At 28.9% G+C, this 20,806-nt stretch overlaps 1 protein-coding gene across 1 annotated transcript in view; it reads right to left on the reverse strand.

Moving 5' to 3' along the window:
- The window catches only part of LOC113376130 (ankyrin repeat domain-containing protein 12), a gene marked incomplete in the record, with an annotated part of 27,898 nt that extends 10,716 nt beyond the window's left edge, over positions 1 to 17,182 (reverse strand). The window contains 5 exon segments of the mRNA XM_026616057.1: positions 2,339 to 2,716; positions 4,948 to 5,142; positions 16,233 to 16,490; positions 16,649 to 16,819; positions 16,915 to 17,182. Coding sequence (XP_026471842.1) covers positions 2,339 to 2,716; positions 4,948 to 5,142; positions 16,233 to 16,490; positions 16,649 to 16,819; positions 16,915 to 17,038 — 1,126 coding nt within the window.
- Between the last annotated feature and the right edge of the window lie 3,624 nt (positions 17,183 to 20,806).

Raw genomic sequence — 20,806 nt, forward strand, 5'->3', positions numbered from 1 at the left:
ATATACACTTACATAAAATTATGAAAACTGAACTATAAGTTACTTATATCTACAATAACATTTTATTTGTTTTACTGTAAAAATACAACACTACAAAATGTATGTTACAATTACGAATTTTTAGTAGTCTATGTTTATGATAAAAATATATGTAGATGAGATGGAAACTCAATGTTTTATGATCCAAACTAAATTTTTTGTGTGTATAAGCTACTTTGTTTGAAATATCAAAACGAAAAGCATGATTGATTTTAAACTTTGTTTTTAATTAATGTTTATATATAATTGTGAGCGTACATTTATTCAAGGTGAGCAAATAACAGAATCATTTTTTACAAAAATTTTAATTTATATAAAAACTAGTGGTGTATGGCTTCGTGCTTTAAAGCAAATTGCTGGAACGTCCCGTACCGTAATGGAATATTCGAAGAATGTTAAATGTTTTCAAATAGACTATTATAAACACTGTAACTTATATATGTTTACAGAAAAGTAAATAAACAAAACTCAATCAATCAAATTTGATATAAAAGGCATTGTCTAAAATTTATAGAAATTATATAAACTGAATTACAAAGTTAAAATTATTTATTTCAAATATATAAGTAAGCTCTGATATTTTAGCTAGAGTTAAAATTAAAATCCGAATTATTTTAAATATTCAAATAATTTTTGTTTGAAAATTACAAAAAAGTTTTTAAAATTTTGAAATAAACATTTTTTTGCTTTTTCCAAAGACTGATAGTGCATTCACAAGCTAAATATTTTTTGAATCATTGATATCGGTTGAACGTCGATGAAAAATTGTATCCGCACACACACACACATACATTTTTTCTGAAGTATGCCAAAATGTTTAGAAACCTTTGAAACGTGAAGATACGCAAAAATTTTCATCGATCAAAAATTTGTGTATTCCATTTAATATATTTGTCAAAAGTAGCTCTAAAATGTTAGATAATATAAATATAAAATGAATTTATTTCAATGATAATAATTTTGTTTATTCGAGATAATTACTCCATTATTTAATATGAATCCACAAATTTGTATTTAATATGAATTGTGTATCACATTATTTTATATAATTATATTTATATTTATATTACGGATACAGGATTAAATTTAATAATTACAGAGAATAAATTACGTTCCATCATCAGGTTTCTGGAACAAAACATATTTTTATGTAATAATATTAATGATGATAACTGAATACTGAATTTTTTTACGAGCGTTAATGACAAAAAAATCGGTCATATGAATTTATAAATCAAATAAACAATTTTTGTTTCTCAATTTCTAGTATTTTTTCAAATTTTACATGGTACATGATGCATTTGTTTATATGTGTTTAAACATTTTGTAATCATCAAATTATCCATTAATATTGTTATTTCATAAAATATTTGATTTCGACAGAAGACCTGATGACGGAACGTATCTAGTTCCGAAACGTCGGAACTAAATATGTATAAAAAATGCTTTTTATTATATATATATATATATATATATATATATATATATATATCTTGATGGTTTTTTCGACGTAGAAACATATTTCAAAGTAACTAGCAGCCCATTCGTCAAAATAAAAAAGGTAAAAAGTATTAAAAACTTTTATTTATACGTTTCGACACAAGATGCGTGTCATCATTCAGCAACACAGGACAAAAACACTCAAAAAAAATTATTTAAAAAAAAAATTAAACTTATAACATATTAGAAAGAAACATTTTTTTGGAAAAAATTATGAATAATTAAAAGATTTGAAAACTAATATGACTAAAAGTTTTGAAATGTAACATTATGAAGCGAGAAACACGCCCATACCGAGCAAAATATTAGACTGTAATGATATATATATATATATATATATATATATATATATATATATATTCATTTATTTGAAAAATAACTAGCAGCACATTTGTCAAAATAAATAATTTCTTTTATTGTTATCAATGTTTCAGCACTTGATGTGTGTCGTCATTTAGTAAAATACACATCAAGTGTTAAAATTACTATTTTATTTTGATGAATGGACTGCTAATTATTTTCAAATATGTTTCAACATCAAAAAAGCGAATATTAGGTGAATATATGGATGTTTTAGAATTTCCTTGCTCCCAGGGCTCAAATGCTTCCAAATTGATAAAAAACAATTCTCTGAAAGTTTTAGCTCTTAATATTAACTTTCAGATAGTCCTCCCTCCATCCAAAGTTTCTTAAAACTTAAAACATCCATATTAAGGATCACCCTAATATAAAAACAAAATATTTAAACTATATATATATATATATATATATATATATATATATGTAATATATATTATACCTGCATTTTCAGACCCCTTATCATCCCCTTCCTTATCATCAGCATCGGTTTTGGTGCCCCCAGTCTGTGCATTTGTAGACGCAGATGGTTTTGGACTAGCACAAGGACTCTTTCTTTCCAAACTTCCGCCAACTTTTTGAGTTAGACTTTTATTGGAAGAAGCTGACGGTTTAGTGGCTTTTCCAGATGTCGTCCTGGTGCTACTGCTTTGACCGGATGTTTTGCTTGAGCTATTTTCTTTAACCGAGTCTGAATCTTTTCGTTTTTTCCTCTTGACTTCATCTTCTGCTTCAGCGGGCTGATCAATCATGTCGATATTTCTTTTGGTCGAAGAAGTTTCATCTGATGTTGTATTGCTGTTGGCATTTGTATCCGAACCTGGATGGAATAAGAATCAACTTAATAATAATAATAGATACATATCTTTGGTCATATGAATACTTTATATATTGACACATAAGTAAAACACTACATTTTTCTTATAGTCTTTATTTTTTAATCTTACAATATATATGGAATGTGTACTGCCTTAAGGGGAACAAAAGTATTTATTAATTTATTTAAAAAATGTTACAGTCTCAGAATATGTATATATATATATATATATATATATATATATATTTCCTCAAAATTTTAAATAGATGGATTCACTAGTTTTTTCTTTTAATTCCCATAAATGACCTTTTTTAGGTTTCACACTAGGAGTGCCCCTTAAGGCAAATTGCTGGAACTTCCCGTCCCGTAAGAAGGCATCCATTAGTCACGTGAGGTTTTTAGGGAAAATGGGGGGTTTGACAAAAAAATCACAAAAAATCACGTAGGGTAGGAAGGGGTATAGAAAAATATCACGTGAATTAATTTTTTATTTGAAATTTTTCTTGTAAGTATACGTGATGTTTGGTGATGAATTATTCAAAATTTCGATATGAAAGTGTATAAAACAGTTTTTACTAGATTTTAGTAAACTTTATCTAGTTTTTACTAATGTAAATAAATTAAAATATGCGGGATGAAAATTTCAAGTTATTTGAAGAAATGCAAAAAAATGTCCTAAATTCACATATTGCTAATAATCGACTTGACTAAAATAAGTCAAAATTTCGATATCCAAGTGTATAAAACAGTTTTTACTAAATTTTAGTAAATTTTATCTAGTTTTTACTAATGTAAATAATTTGAGGAAATATAAAAAACGATCCAGATCCACAATTGCTAATTATCAAAAATAAAACTCAAGTGTAAACAAATAAATAATATAATTAATAAAGAAAGTTTTAATCTAAATTCTTGTATGTAATTAAATAGTTCTAAAAAATTAATAAAGAAAATAAATTGGCAAAAACTAATCAGCACATCTTCCTATCAATTGTTTTTTGAATCATTCAAACTGGTTGATCCGTGCACCCGAAAACGTCGACGAAAAATCGTCTACCATTGTTTCTGAGGTATGCCAAAATGTTCAGAAACACCTAAAACGTGAAGATATGCAAAAATTTTCATTTTCAGGAAAAAATTTCCCCAAAAGCTGATGATAACTTCACAAGCTAAATATTGTATGAATCATTCAAATCGGTTGAGCCGTGCTTCCAAAAACGTCAATTTTTTCTGAGGTACGCCAAAATGTTCAGAAACTTCTGAAACGTGAAAATATGCAAAAATTTTCATTTTCTGGAATTTTTTTTTGCTTTCCACAAAAACTGATAGTAACTTCACAAGTTAAATATTTTTTGAATAATTCAAATCGGTTAATCCGTGCGCCCGAAAACGTCGACGAAAAATTGTCTCCACATATACACACACACACATCCATTTTTTCTGAGGTGCACCAAAATGTTCAGAAACCTCTGAAACGTGAAGATATGCAAAAATTTTCATTTTCGGGGAAAAAATTTTTTTGCTTTCTCCAAAAACTGATAGTAACTTCACAAACTAAATATTTTTTTAATCATTCAAATCGGTAAGTCCGTGCGCCCGAAAACGTCGACGAAAAATTGTCTCCACATATACACACACATATCCATTTTTTCTGAGGTGCACCAAAATGTTCAGAAACCTCTGAAACGTAAAGATATGGAAAAATTTTCATTTTCGGGAAAAATTTTTTTTTTGCTTTCCCCTAAAACTGATAGTAACTTCACAAGTTAAATATTTTTTAAATCATTCAAATCGGTTGATCTGTACTTCCGAAAACGTCGACGAAAAATTGTCTCCACATATACACACATACATCTATTTATTTTCTGAGGTATGTCAAAATGTTCAGAAACTTCTGAAACGTAAAGATATGGAAAAATTTTCATTTTCGAGGAAAACAATTTTTTTTGCTTTCACATACACACACACACGCATTCATTTTCCTGAGGTATGCCAAATTGTTCAGAAACCTCTGAAACGTGAAGATATGCAAAAATTATTCATTTTCATTTTTTGGCCCATTGCTATAACTTACCCTACGGGAAGTTGATAAAATCTGAACCATCCTACAAAACCTGGAATCTGCTGACTAACCTAATTCAGCATAAAACACTTAAAACTTATCTTGTGATATTTCTATTACATCGATGTCCTTCAACTTCGGTACTAATTCCATTTTTTCAAACTATTATTACCTCTGTCAGTCTCCTTCGATTCGACTTTGTCTGTAGCACTACTAGAGCTGCTCTCTTTGCCGGTTTTAAAATCGTAAACATCTTCGACACTAGTTGAAGCCTTCGAGTCCATCTCCTCGGATGACTTCTTCAGATCAGTTTTCTTCTCATCTCTCAAGCGGCCTGTTTGGGGAACACATTGGTTTGCACTCGAATCTGCTAATAGGTACTTTGTGTTTCACAACAAAAACAAAAGAAAAAGCAAGCAAATGGTAATAAATGACTCAAACAAAAAAAATTGGGAGAAATCATATTGACAAAATTCAGTAACGAGCTGCATCATGGTAATTAAATCCTTTGGACAAATTTGTGAACCCAAAACCTGCATGTAGTAGAAAAGCACATCAAATTTAAAATTCATGCTTGAATTAAGCTAAGAAAAGCAACTATGCTTACAAGAGAAAATAAATGTTAATAAATAAAAACAAAAACAACAATTGTTAACTGTTTAAGCTTCATTCCAATCAATTTTTTCACACATTCACCAATTTTTTTTAATTTTCCGTAATGCCAAAATATTCAAAACGATTTGAAACGCAATTTTTGTTATATGTAATCTAATGTTTTACATATCTTCTTATATATAAAAATAAACCTCGAAAATGGCTGAACCGATTTGGCCAGTTTTATGGGGCAATTCTGCCGTAACAGAGCTCATAAAATAGCGTTGTCATGGCAACGCTCTCTTATGCTTGTCCTTTGTATTGAAAATTATGTAAATGTCTATTTGCCGTGCGATCAGGCGTATTTTACATATAAAAAAGCAAGAAATAATGTTACGATAACAGAATTCTAGATGGTGCAGTTATCATAAGATTCTTCCTTGCTTGTTTATATGTAAAATATGCCTGGTCGCACGGCAAATAGACATTTTCATAATTTTCACTACCAATAACAAGAATAAGATAGCGTTGCCATGACAACTCTATTTTATGACCTCTGTTACGACAGAAATGCCCCATTAGTTTTGTAATATTTGTGGTGATCCAGAGATTATGGGAAAGGCGATAAATTGTTTCAAAAACGCGTAGAAACCTTATATCTTTAATTTATTTTTTTAGTATCTTATATATAAAATGTAGCTCGATATTATGTAAGTATGCTAAAACTCAAAAATGGCTGAACCGATTTGGCCAGTTATAGTCTTGCTAAGAAATATTTTTGCTAATCCAGAGATTGTGGGAAAGGTGAGAAATTGAATCAAAACCGCGTTAAAACTTTACATTTTTAATTTAAATCTTATATATAAAAATTGAGCTCGATATTATGATAAATTCGCTAAAACACGAAAACGACTGAACCGATTTGGCCAGTTTTAGTCTGGAAATATTTGTGCTAATCCAGAGATTGTGGAAAATGTGGGAAATTATTTCAAAACCGCCTAGAAACTTTAAATTTTAAATTTAAATTTTTTGTAGAAACGTAATTTGAAATGAAACAATGGAGGGCGGTTCATACGTCAAATGTCAAATAGTTTTGACAGCTTATATATAATTAAATTTATTTTCTTATATATAAAAATAGAGCTAGATATTATCATAGATTCGCTAAAACTCGAAAACGACTGAACCGATTTGGCCAGTTTTAGCCTTGAAATATTTTTGCTAATCCAGAGATTGTGGGAAAGGTGAGAAATAGTTTCAAAAACGCGTTAAAACTTTACATTTTTAAATTAAATCTTATATATAAAAATGTATTCGTATCTCCGAAACGGCTGGACCTGCCTTCGCCAAAAACTAATCAGCACGTCTTCTTAACAATAGGATACGAATGTTTTTTCAATCATTCAAATCGGTTGATCCGTGTTCCAGAAATCGTCGACGAAAAATTGTATCCACACATACATACACACACACAAACATCATTTTTTTCTGAGCCAGAATGATCAGAACGTTTACAAACGTGAAGATATAAAAAAAATTCATTTTCATTTTTTTTTAAATATTGTTAAAAGTAAACAGGTATCAAAATCATATTGAATAAAATCAGATTTAACTTTCTCATATAATTCTATCTTTTCTATAAATTCCTTATCAATACAAGTCCTTGCCTTAATAAAAAAAAATCTTGTAGTATTGACTTACTATCAAAAAAAAATCTGGAACTTTAGTCAATTAACTTAAAGTAATAATAAGAAGCAAGTTCCACTAAAATCTACCTCTATGACTTTTTTTTTAATTTAAACAAATTATTTATGTGTTTATTAAAATCCTGCAGTGACTTTTAATCCCAATGTCTATTTTAACACAAATACTACAAAGTCCACTTATTAAATTTCATCACCCTATTATTAAGATTAATTAGTCATTGATTTGATGCAACTCGGTATTAATAAATAACTAAAAGTTAATAAAAAGACCAAATATAAATGAAATACAACTAATGTTCGTATGTAAGTGTAATTAAGATTGTTAAATCAAGTTGTTAAAGCACACATAAGACTACAAGCAGATTAGTACATAAAATTATAGTCGACAACAGTGTTTTTGTCACATGAAAATAAAAATTATAAATATATAATAGTTGCTATCACATCTAGTTTTCTTGTAACATTAGATGCTCGTTTCTGATTTAGTAGACACTGTAACTAGTAGGTAAATTATATTTTGAAACCGATTCTGCCACATAACAGCAAAATGTTATATGGCAATGGATTCCTTAGCCTCCATAGTAACTACCCTGTAGTTTACACAAAGTAGTACTCTATATGAACAAAAATGAATAAATAATAAAAATTCCATCAAACACTTGATAATTACAAAAAAAAATATCAGATTCACTACTACTGACACCGGGTCATTGATATTAATAGAAATAATTACAAAAAACAATAACAAGAATCACAAGAAAAACATGAGCACCATGAAAATAATCGTGATATACTTATGAACAGATTTCTGCAACAATATTGTGCCAATGATGATTAAAGTCTAACAGGATTGTGATGATGGTTTTTTTAACGTTGTGCAGTCATGAAAACGTTACTAAACATAGCCATTTTTTAAATAAGGCCACTGTGTCATTTTGCTCATATATATAAATTTGTCCATACTTTCCTGACTAGAATCATTCAAATTCTTTTATGCAATATTTGTGCGCTTTAAATGACAAACAAGGTGATGAGAGTTTCTTTAACAAATCATAGAGATCAGAGAATTCAGGAATGTTAGCAGACTTAGCTTACTCTTAAAGAAAATCCTGGCTAAAATCTAAAAATTCAATAAAAGATCATAAGTATCAATAGCGGTCAATAGTATAACTAACAAACATAGAACTCTTTGGGACATGAGCCAGGCTCAGAAAAGATAAAAAAAATCTTTGCAATAAACGAAGTCTCTTCAAGCAGCTAGAGTAGAAGATAAAATCCTTCGATCACCTTCGACCGGTATCAATTCAAGTCCATATTTTGCCTACTAGATTCTCTTCCAAATAAAATACTCGGGTGCCTTAAATAACAAACAAAGCGAGAAGTTTCTTGAGGAATCCTAGCAGGTTATTACCATAACTTTAAAAATCTTTGCAATGAACGAAGTCTCTTCAAGTAGCTAGAGTAGAAGATAAAATCCTTCGATCACCCTCGACCGGTATCAATTCAAAGTCCATATTTTGCCTACTAAATTCTCTTCCAAATGAAATACTCGGGTGCCTTAAATAATAAATGAAGCGAGAAGTTTCTTTAGGAATCCTTGCAGGCTATTACCATAACCTTAAAATGGTCCTGTCAAAAACTAAATATTAAGAAAAAAAATCATAAGTATTAGATATCAGAAAATAATTCTGTAAGTGTGGTTAATTTTATTACGTGCAAGAAAATCTGATGTGTTTATTTATTTGTAAAAATTGATAACTTTTCATGTGACAAAAAAAAGTTGCTCAGTGTTATTTTTCATATAAGACAACCTAACCTCAAAAACAAATTGGACTGAAACACTCGAAAATATTGATTTTAACACAGTAATTAAGCAAAACTGAGACACTAGAGGTTAAATTATCAATAAATTTAATTTCCATTATCAAATGTCAATGTTAATAACTTTGGTTACCTTTATTTTGAGACGGTGTTCGTCTTTGCATCTCTTGTATTTATATGTCAAAATTCCAATAAGAACTGTACTTGAAAAAGTTTGACAAAAGACACCAGAATGTCCTTTGTCTTTTACTCACAAGCCTTTAAAGCGATTCCTTAAAACCCATCATGTATTTATTACAACCAGTATCAATATTATTATTATTACTTCTCAATGATCTCTTCTCTACGCCGACACGAAAGATTTCGCACGCGCATACTGCGTTCGAATTCGAACTAAATAATAGAAATATTTTCGAATTTTCCCAAAGGCCGACCTTGAGCTAAAATACTAACGAGCACATGTATTCGCGAGTTTGCATGTGTATAATGTAAATATTATATATATGTATAAATGTAATAATGTAAAGACGACGAAAATGTTATACTAATGACAAAATCGTCGTCTTTTAGTGTATGTATGTAATCACTACGCGGCGATAACAACGATTGCGGGCGGGCGTTGTTGCTTCGAGCTTGCATCCGAGGGATAGACCGAGAGCCGGTAACCCCCGAAAAAAAATTAAATTGTATATTGCTAGAACCAATTTTTAATCTATCAAGACTATCTGGAACGTTTTTCAGACTATCCGAAATATTATCAGTTCATTTCCATATCTAAAATTCTTAACACTATCTAGAATATTTAAGATTATCTAAAATATTTTAAGATTATCTAGAACATTTCAAGACATGTCCGAGATATTTTCAGCTCATCTAGAACATTTTTAGTATATCTAGAATGACCAAGAACACTATCAAGAATATTCAAGATTATCCAAAATATTTTAAGATTATCTAGAACATTTTAAAACTACCCAAATTATTTTCAGTTCATCTAGAACCATCTAGAACATTTCCATATCTAGAATTCTTAACACTATCTAGAATATTCAAGATTACCTAAAATATTTTAAGATTATCTAGAACATTTCAAGACTGTCTGAAATATTTTCTGTTCATCTAGAACATTTTTAGTATATCTAGAATGACCAAGAACATTATCAAGAATATTTAAGATTATCTAAAATATTTTAAGATTATCTAGAACATTTCCAGGCTGTCCGAAATATTTTCTGTTTATCTAGAACATTTTTAGTATATCTAGAATGATCAAGAACACTATCTAGAATATTCAAGATTATCTAAAATATTTTAAGATTATCTAGAACATTTCTATACTGTCTGAAATATTTTCTGTTAATCTAGAATATTTTTAGTATATCTAGAATGATCAAGAACACTATCTAGAATATTCAAGTTTGTCTAAAATATTTTAAGATTATCTAGAACATTTCCAGACTGTCCGAAATATTTTCTGTTTATCTAGATCATTTTTAGTATATCTAGAATGATCAAGAACACTATCTAGAATATTCAAGATTATCCAAAATATTTTAAGATTATCTAGAACATTTTAAAACTATCCGAAATATTTTCAGTTCATCTAGAATAACCTAGAACAATTTTAGTATGTCTAGAATTATCAAGAACGCTATCTAGAATATTTAAGATTATTTAAAATATTTTATCTAGAACATTTCAAGATTGTCCGAAATATTTTCTGTTTATCTAGATCATTTTTAGTATATCTAGAATGACCAAGAACACTATCAAGAATATTCAAGATTATCTAAAATATTTTAGGATTATCTAGAACATTTCCAGACTGTCCGAAATATTTTCTGTTTATCTAGATCATTTTTAGTATATCTAGAATGATCAAGAACGCTATCAAGAATATTTAAGATTATCTAAAATATTGTAAGATTATCTAGAACATTTTAAAACTACCCAAATTATTTTCAGTTCATCTACAACAATCTAGAACATTTTTAGTATATCTAAAATTATCAAAAACACTATCTAGAATATTTAAGATTACCTAAAATATTTTAAGATTATCTAGAACATTTCAAGACTATTCGAAATATTTTCAATTCATCTAGAACAATCTAGAACATTCTCAGTATATCTAGAATTCTTAACACTATCTAGAATATTCAATATTACCTAAAATATTTTAAGATTATCTAGAACATTTCCAAACTGTTCGAAATATTTTCAGTTCATCTAGAGCAATCTAGAACATTTTAAAACTATCTAGAACATTTTAAGACTATGTAGAACAAAATCAGTGTACCTGGAATATTTTCAGACAAATCAGAACATTTTAAGACTATCTAGAACATTTTCCGACTATCCGAAATATTTTCAGTTCATCTAGAACAACCTAAAACATTTTTAGAATATCTAGAATTCTTCTAGAATGTACAAGATTATCTAAAAGACTTTGGCTATCTAGAACATATTCAGTTTATCAAGAACATTTTAGAGACTATCTAGAATATTTAAAAAATATGTAGAACATTTTAAAACTATACAAAATATTTTCAGTTTATCTAGGGCAATCTAGAACATTTTCAGAATATCTAGAATTCTTCTAGATTATAAGAGATAATGTAAAAGAATTTAAGACTTTCTAGAACATTTTCAGACTAACCAAAATATTTTCAGTTCATCTAGAACAACCTAGAGCATTTTCAGAATATCTAGAACTCTTCTAGATTATAAAAGATAATCTAAAAAAAATTTAAGGCTATCTAGAACATATTCATTTCACCTAGAACATTTTAGAGACTATCTAAAATATTTAAAAAATATCTAGAACATTTTCAGAAAATCTAAAACTCTTCTAGATTATACAAGATAATCTAAAAGAATTTAAGATTATCTAGAACATATTCAGTTTACCTAGAACATTTTAGAGACTATCTAGAATATTTAAAAAATATCTAGAACATTTTCAGACCATCTAAAATATTTTCAGTTCATCTAGAGCAATCTAGAACATTTTCAGAATATCTAGAACTCTTTTAGATTATAAAAGATAAACTAAAATAATTTAAGATTACCCAGAACATATACTGTGCACCTAGAACATTTTAGAGACTATCTAGAATATTTAAAAAATATCTAGAACATTTTTAGACTATCCGAAATATTTTCAGTTCATCTAGAACAACCTAGAACATTTTCAGAATACCTAGAACTCTTTTAGATTATAAGAGATAATCTAAAATAATTTATGACTATCTAGAACATATTCAGTTCATCCAGAACATTTTCAGACTATCTAGAATATTTTCAGTTCATCTAGAACCATCTTGAGCATTTTCAGAATATCTAGAAATCTTCTAGATTATAAAAGATAATCTAAAAGAATGTAAGACTCTCTAGAACATATTCAGTCACCTAGAACATTTTAGAGACTATCTAGAATATTTTTAATATCCAGAAGATTTACCACTATTTAGAATATTTTACACTATCTAGAACACTTGCAGACTTAAACCATATAAGAAAATATTTAATAACACCTAGAGAATTAAAGACTATCCGAACACTTTAAGACTATCCAAAATCATCGGTCTTTCCAGAACATTTTCAAAATATCTAGTATACTTAATAGTATCAAGAACACTTTAAGACTAAGTAGAACAAATTCAGTGTATCTAGAACATTTTCAGACTATCTAGAACATTTTCAGACTATCTAGAACATTTTCACACTATTCAGAACATTTTAAGACCATCTAGAACATTTTAAGACTATCCAGAACAACTATCTAGAACATTTTAACATTATTTAGAACATTATAAGTCTTCCCAGAACATTTTCAAAATATCTAGAATACTTAACACTATCTAGAACATGTTAAGACATTGTAAGACTATCCAGAACATTTTCAGACTATCAAAAACATCTAGAACATTTTAAGACTATCTAGTACATTTTCAGACTATCCCGAACATTTTAAGACTATCTAGAATATTATCAGTCTTTCCAGAACATTTTCAGAATATCTAGAATTCTTAACACTAGTATTCAAGACTGTCTAGAACATTTTCAGACAATTTTCGGTATATCTAAATCATTTTAAGTCTCTAGACTAGAATATTATCAAATTTTCCAGAACATTTTCAAAATATTTAGAATTCTTAACACTAATATTTAAGACAATCTAGAACATTTTCAGACTATCTAGCATATTTTAAGATTATTCAGAACCAATCTTTTAAGACAATTCAGAGCATTTTCCGACTACAACATTTTAAGACTATCTAGAACATCATCGCTCTTCCCAGAACATTTTCAAACTATCGAGAACATTTTTAGAATATCTAGAATATTAAACGCTATCTAGATTTTATAATATTAAAGCTATCTAGAATATTTTCAGATAATTCAGAACATTTCAGACAATCAATAACATTTTCAAGCTCTCTAGAATATTTCCAGTCTATCTAGAACATTTTAAGACCATCTAGAACATTTTCAGAATATCCAGAAAATGTTTATGCTATCCAGAATATTTTTAGTTAATCTCTTTCATTTAAGAGACTATCTAGGACATTTTAAGTCTATCTAGAGCATTTTAAAGATTTTCAGAACATTAGATTACTACAACAATTTCATACTTTCTAGAACATTTCTAGACTATCTGGATCGTTTTTATGCCCACTAATTGTATAAGTCAACCTTGTTGGAAGTCGCCTTAGAAGTTTCACTTCAAAAACAAAAAGCACTCAAATGACAAACATGAGACATTTAACGCAACCTGCAAATAACTTCAAGAAGTATAACTTCAAAAATTGGAAATTCGTTATTGACTTCAGGTGGAACATTAATTATAAAAATTGTAGTAACTGATGTAAAAATAAATTAGTAATTTATTTCCCTTCGGGGTTACCGGCTCTCCTACTATAGAGGCGCAGTCGGCACCGGCGTCACATGAGGGACGCTAGCAATATGGACGCCCAATAAAACAAGGATTATAATTCGCAAATTAATAGAAATTAAAAACGATCCTTATACTAATTACACTACAAAACTTTAACAATTAACAAAATAATTATTAAAAAATATTTTTTTGTTATCACTTTTATAATAAAATCAGTCGATACAGAAAAACGATTTTAAATGAGGGGTGTAGCCATAACAAAAAATGATGAATGACTCATTTGTAAATAATTGGATTTTTTGTAATGGTTATTACTTTTTAGATTTAATAAGATGTTTAACACATTTTTATATACGTGATAAAATAAATAATTAACAGAGGAATATTAAAAGTATACATGATATATAAATTGTTTAGTAAAAAATTGACCATTCGGTTTGAATGGCCAAAAAAGTGTGTTTGTAAGATAGATTAAAAGTGTTTAAGAAATCCGTGATCGGCGAGATGCTACCGAACTCTATTGAACACTTGCACTTTGTCGAAGGACCAGATATATTTAGTTATTGGCTATGTCAGACCGATTGAATAATAAAAATTTTGAAAAAAAAAATGAAAGCGGATGCCTCAAAAATTGAATTGCCATTTTTTGCACATTATACCCTGTATCTTCAAAATATTTTTTCTTTGAATCATTCTAATCGGTTGATCCGTGCGCCCGAAATCGTGTACGATAAATTGTATCCACACATACACGCACACACATATTTTTTCTAACAATAAGTTATGCCAAAAAGTTCAAAAACCCTTGAAACGTAAAGATATGCAAAAATCTTCATTTTCGATTTTTGGCGATTACTATAAATTATCCTACGGGAAGAATAATAACATTCTAGATCCTCCCCCCACGAAGTAACGCGGAAGTTTTAGTCGGTATTATACCCAGAAGGTATCGAGTCGGACATACCCAGACAGAAGACCTAGTCTGGGATGCTTAAAGGCATTTCCTTCACTATACAAAAAAGCAACATACGGGAAGAAGTGAATAATATGCATATGTCTTTATTGTGACTTATTATTTTGAGTAAAAACTAGTGGGGCGCGTGGCATCGTGTCTTAAGGCAAATTGCTGGAACTTCCCGTACCAAAAATTATTTTTTTTTAAAAAGAATATTATTATTAAAGATTAAACTATAAATATTTGACAAAAATTTACTTTTTTTTAAAAAAAAAGGCCTTTTGAAGAAAAGTTTATTTTGAAATATTTTGGAAATTCTAAACTTTTTTTCAAAGCAATCGTACTTTAATTAACTGCATAGAGACGAAATATCGAAGCGCCGCGTCGCCGTCTAACGGATAAACATTGGTACGGAACCCATAGGAATGTAAACAAAATTTATACTTATTGTTAAAATCTCTATAAAATATCTTATAATTTGATGTGCATATGTATAATGATCATTTTTGACCGCCAAATAGCATTTTTTTACTTTTTTTACTAGATCTCCGAAACCGCTAGACCTGCCTTTGAAAATTTGATCAGTTCTTCATCTTGTTAATACAAATAAAATGTTTTGGCGCTTCGGAATGGCTAGACCGACTTCATCAAAAACTAATCAGCACGTCTCCTTATCAATACGAATCGAATGTTTTTTGAATTATTTAAATCGGTTGATCGGTGTTCCCGAATTCCCGACGAAAATTTGTATCCGCACACACACACATACATCCATTTTTTCTAAGGTATGCCAAAATGTTCAGAAACCTTTGAAACGTAAAGATATATAAAAAATTTCATTTTCGATTTTTTTGCGATTACTATAACTTGCCCTACGGGAAGTTAATATTCATACAGATTTAATTATATAGTAAAAATGTATGTTTTCGTAAATACTTATGCAAAAACGATAGCAAAAAAATGCCGTTGTTCGACTCGACAAAGTGGTTTGACCTCAATACACTTTTTATGGGCAAAAACAAAACACTTGGACGCCTTTTTAAGACAAAAAACGTTTGAAAACAAGTATTGATAATTATTTTTAAACAATATGTACATTTGCACACTTAAAAATGTTTTTAAAACACAAACACTTATGACATTTTAATGATACCTTCACGCACTGATGCCGCGCAGTCCTTGCAGGCGTGGAAATAATTATTTTTTAAATAGAAAATTAATAAAATCCAAATAACCACATCTAATTCGAATTTAAACATTTATCATCACCATTATCGATTAAATTTTCTTAATATTTTCATTAATATTTTCCACATACGATATGCGAGCGAGACAGACATATACACAAAGCCCGTGGTGCGAGTGAGAGACATATATATACAAAGGCATGCATATGCATTACGACATTTCTAGGTTAGGCGTTAAGCAAAAAGGGCGGGAATTAACTCTATCATAATAAATATTAATTAATATTCACTCACCTCTTGCTGATAATAAATAATTATAAACAGCCGGAGCTGCTACGTCACAAGGGCACTTTCCTTTCCTGTTTTTGAAAGACGGGTCAGCTCCTCTCTCTACTAAGAATTTAACTAATTTTATTTGACCGTTTGTAGCTGCATCGTGTAAAGGGGTATCATCGTCTAAGCCTCGGGCATTTACGTTTGCACCAGCTTTCACTAAGGCTTGTGCTATCGAGAACCAACCATGGTTGCAGGCTTCGTGGAGAGGTGTCCACCCTAGAAAAAAGACACATGTAGACAGAAAAGAAAACTTTCAATAGTATTTGTAAATATTATGAGAAAGCTCTTTTGCTTAGTGCTCTACTTTGTCAAAACCTAAACCCTGTGTTGAGCGAGAGTGCATAACAATAATTAATTACTAGTCTTTTTATTACCTGCAAAATCTGCAACATTAGGATTAACACCTTGCTCCAATAATTTGTTAAGTTGTTCTAAGTCTCCTTTAATAGCAGCTACATGTAAAGCTGTCTCTCCACGTTCGTTTCGATCTCTTCCTCGAGACACTATTGGTGTATTATTTTGTACATTAACAGGTTGTGGTGTTTCTAACAGAAAATAAATGTTTAACACATCAAACAAACATAATATTTCTACAAAATACAAACGTAAACAAGTATTTATCTATTTTGTGTCTATTTACCTTCTTGACTTGTCATTTGCATCAATAAAGCTAATTGTTGTCTTTCAGACATGGGGGTAACTGGGGGATTCCTACTAAAATGCTGGGACCCCCCTAAAGAACCTCGGGGCCTGTTTGCAGGCATAACTTAAGCATAACAATCTAATTGAAATTAATTATTATAACCTAAAATATTCGTAATCAATGGAAAGGGATCGATTTGTTGTGATAAATTAAAGATTTTTATCAACTTAAGTAAAAGTTTGTTAAAATTATTGTAATTATAAAAACGGTGGAGATACAAAAATTAAAAATAACATAGAATAATAACAATTTATTACATTGGAATCAATTTTTTAAGTTTTTGCTTTAAGACACAACACAGAAAATTGTAACAGATCAAGTATCGAGAGAAGTTGGCAACGGTTGGAGAATTGTTGCGCGCCAAATTCAAATTGAGGAAAATATTAAAACGATATTAACTGTTACACATGGAAAGAACTAATTATTATATTGTCTGGGGCAAATTAGGTTCAAATTAATGAAAATATTGATAATAAATTAACATCTATGTATTATTATGTTTCTTTACCATATTTATAGTTAGGTTAACTAAAAACTTATAATTTAAAAACACTCAAAAAATTGTGAAACAAAATATTTCCTTCATCAAAATACCTTGTAATTTGTAAAAGAAAAAAACTTATATTGTAAAAATATTTAACAATAATAATAAAAATGATAATGATAATATTATTATTAATGATAATAATAATAATAACAATAATATAAGACACACTTATAAATTTGTTAAATTATCATAAAATAACATAAAATTTGTTAAATAAAATAATTATATTGTATAAGTATTGTAAAGCTTATTAAAATAATTATTAAATTTTTAAAAAATACTCGCGACAAACAAACTAGTTATATTTAAAAATAATTAAAATTAACTAAACATAAAGAAGTTTATAAAGAAGAAGTAATAAAATAGCTAATAATTGAATTATATTAAACCTATAAAATATTGACTTATAATAATAATATCATTATACCGACGGCTTATATCATTAAAAAAAAGTATTATTACAGTATGATTTAGTTGTATTTTATTTAGATAACACATTTAGTTTTTTTTTTAACTTCCCATAATAATTTGCATTTTTACGTTTCAAGGGTTTCTGACCTTTTGGCATGCCTTAAAAAAAATGGATGTATGTGTGTGTGTGTACGGATACAATTTTGCGTCGACGACTTCGAGAACACGTTCAACCGATTTAATTAATTCAAAAAACATTCGATTCTCCTACTGATAAGGAAACGTACCGATTAGTTTTTGGCAAAGGCAGGTCCAGCTGTTTCGAAGATAAGATTTTAAATTTTTGTTTATTTATATATGGTTCAAACAAATGTCATCGACAGTTGAAATTACCGATTTGTATGATTGGAAAATCATTCGGTTCGTACTCGATCGCGAGGCGTTTTTGCAAAAGGCAATTTTGCCGTTTCGGAAGTAAGGAGCGCAAAGGGTGTAAAAATAGTTATGCAGTTTTTGAGAGAACGGAACATCCGATTAGATTAATTCAAAAAACCTTTTGCTTGAGTAGACGGTGTGCAAAAAATGTATTTACAGAAAATTTCGTAATTTTGAGAATTAAAAAAAAATCCAAATTTAAAAAAAAAAAATTAAAGTTTTAAAAACTCAAATTATCTTATTACTAAATTTTGAAATATTTAAAAAAAATCGATTTCTTAGAAAAATTTGAGAATATTTCGAAATTTCAAAAAAAATCGAATATTTTAAAAAATTTCGTAATTCTCAAAAATTTTAGAAAATAAGTTTTTCTTAAAATCCAAATTTCTAAAAAAAATCAAAATTTTGAAAAAAATGCGAAATTATCAAAAAAATTCTAAATTATCAAAAAAATCAAATTAAAAAAACTAGACAAATTTCTTGTAAACGTACACATAATAAAGTTGTTTGTAGAATACCCTCGTCGCCCAATATAATAAGCACTTATAAATTTACAGTATGCATTTATAATAAATAATCTATTTGAAATTATTTAAAACAATTATTGATTATTCTCATTTCTCGAATGTTTCATTAAGGTACGGGAAGTTCCAGCAATTTGCCTTAAGGCACAATGCCATGTGCCCACTAGTTAATAATTTAGTTTTCGGTGCGGGAAGTTCCAGCAATATGCCTCATGCACGATGCCATGCACCACATGATGCAAACAAAATTATTAAGTCGAATTTTTTCCCAGGTGCACAATCCTTTCATTTGGTTTGCAATTAAAATAATTCACTTTATCAAACAATGACCCTAAATTACAAAATAAATGAAAATCTGAAATTTTTCTGATTGTCATATTAAATTCAATTTTTCTCCAAAAATGTCTAGTAGTAATTTTATTTTAGCCATATTTTTAACTTTTGCACTTTTCGCCCACATCATTGTCCAAGCACAATTCGTTAATGATAATTTAGATACTTTAATTGAAATACAACCCCTAGAATCCGATGAGGAGATCCCGCCAGAGGCCAAAGAAAAAATAAACCATGAAATGGAAAAACGCCAAATCCATGGAATGAAAATTATTTCACCCTTTGCCTTGGATGCAATTGAAAACGATAAACAAAATGATGATAAGAAAGAGTCGTTGTCCATTGGAAAGCAGAAAGATGAAGATAATTTATTATCGGAAGCTACTAAAGAGTTAAGGGCGTATATAGGGCTGACATTTGCTCCTGATGACAATGCGCATAGGAGAGAAGAACGAGGAGGCCTACGTGAGTAGAAAAATATTCATTTTTTAATACAATATAGAAAAATCAGCTTAAATTTATTTTTCAACTAATCAGTATCATTTCCAACTAATATCTTTCAAACAGTTTTTGATTTTTTAAAATCGATTCGGTAGTATGAGCTCAAATGTGGACGAGAAGTTTAACACTTTTTCCTGATTTTTTATTTTCCCGTAGGGTAAGTTATTGTAATGGGCCGAAAATCTAAATTGAAAATTTTTACATTTCTAGACGTTTTGAAGGTTTCTGAACATTTTGGCATACTTCAGAAAAAATGGACGTGTGTGTGTGTGTATGTATGGATACAAATTTCCAGTCACGTTTTCGGGCGTACGGATCAACCGATTTGAATGGTTCAAAAAACATTCGATTCCTATTGATAGGGAAAAGAGCTGATTAGTTTTTGGCAAAGGCAGGTCCAGCCGTTTCGGAAATACGAAGCAAAGAGTGCAGAAAATAGAAATCGACTTTTTGAGAGAACGGAGTATCCGATTTGAATGATCTAAAAAACATTCAATCAGTAATGATTGGGAGAAGCGTCTATTAGTTTTTGGCAAAGGCAGGCCCAGCCATTTCGAAGATACGGAGCTGAATATGTAAAAAATGGCAGTTTTTGAGAGAACTAAGCGTCCGATTTAAATGATTCAAAGAACTTTCTGCTTGTCTTAACAAAATAATAGATTTTGGAAAAAAAAATTCTTATAATTTTTTTTTTTTTTGTTTTTTTTTTTAGTTTTTCTTGTATATCGAAAATAATTAAGATTTTATTTTTATTCTGACTAAAGTTCTAATATAACTTAAACAAATAATTTTAAATTTGCAATTCAGTTTATATACTTCTTATAAATATTAGACAATATTACAATATTTATAATAATCTATTTGAAAATATTCAGTATTCCTCGAACATTTCGTTACGGTACGGGAAGTTCCAGCAATTTGCCTTAAGGCACGATGCCACCCACCCCACTAGTTTTTAACTTCCCGTAGGGTAAGTTATTGTAATGGGCCGAAAATCGGAATTGAAAATTTTTACATTTATCGACGTTTTGAAGGTTTCTAAACATTTTGGCATACCTCAGAAAAAATGGATGTGTGT

The sequence above is a fragment of the Ctenocephalides felis genome, unplaced genomic scaffold (genome assembly GCF_003426905.1).
Source record: "Ctenocephalides felis isolate EL2017-DRISC unplaced genomic scaffold, ASM342690v1 CF-g0.4_SCAFFOLD_00845, whole genome shotgun sequence".
NCBI classification, from domain to species: Eukaryota; Metazoa; Arthropoda; class Insecta; order Siphonaptera; family Pulicidae; genus Ctenocephalides; species Ctenocephalides felis.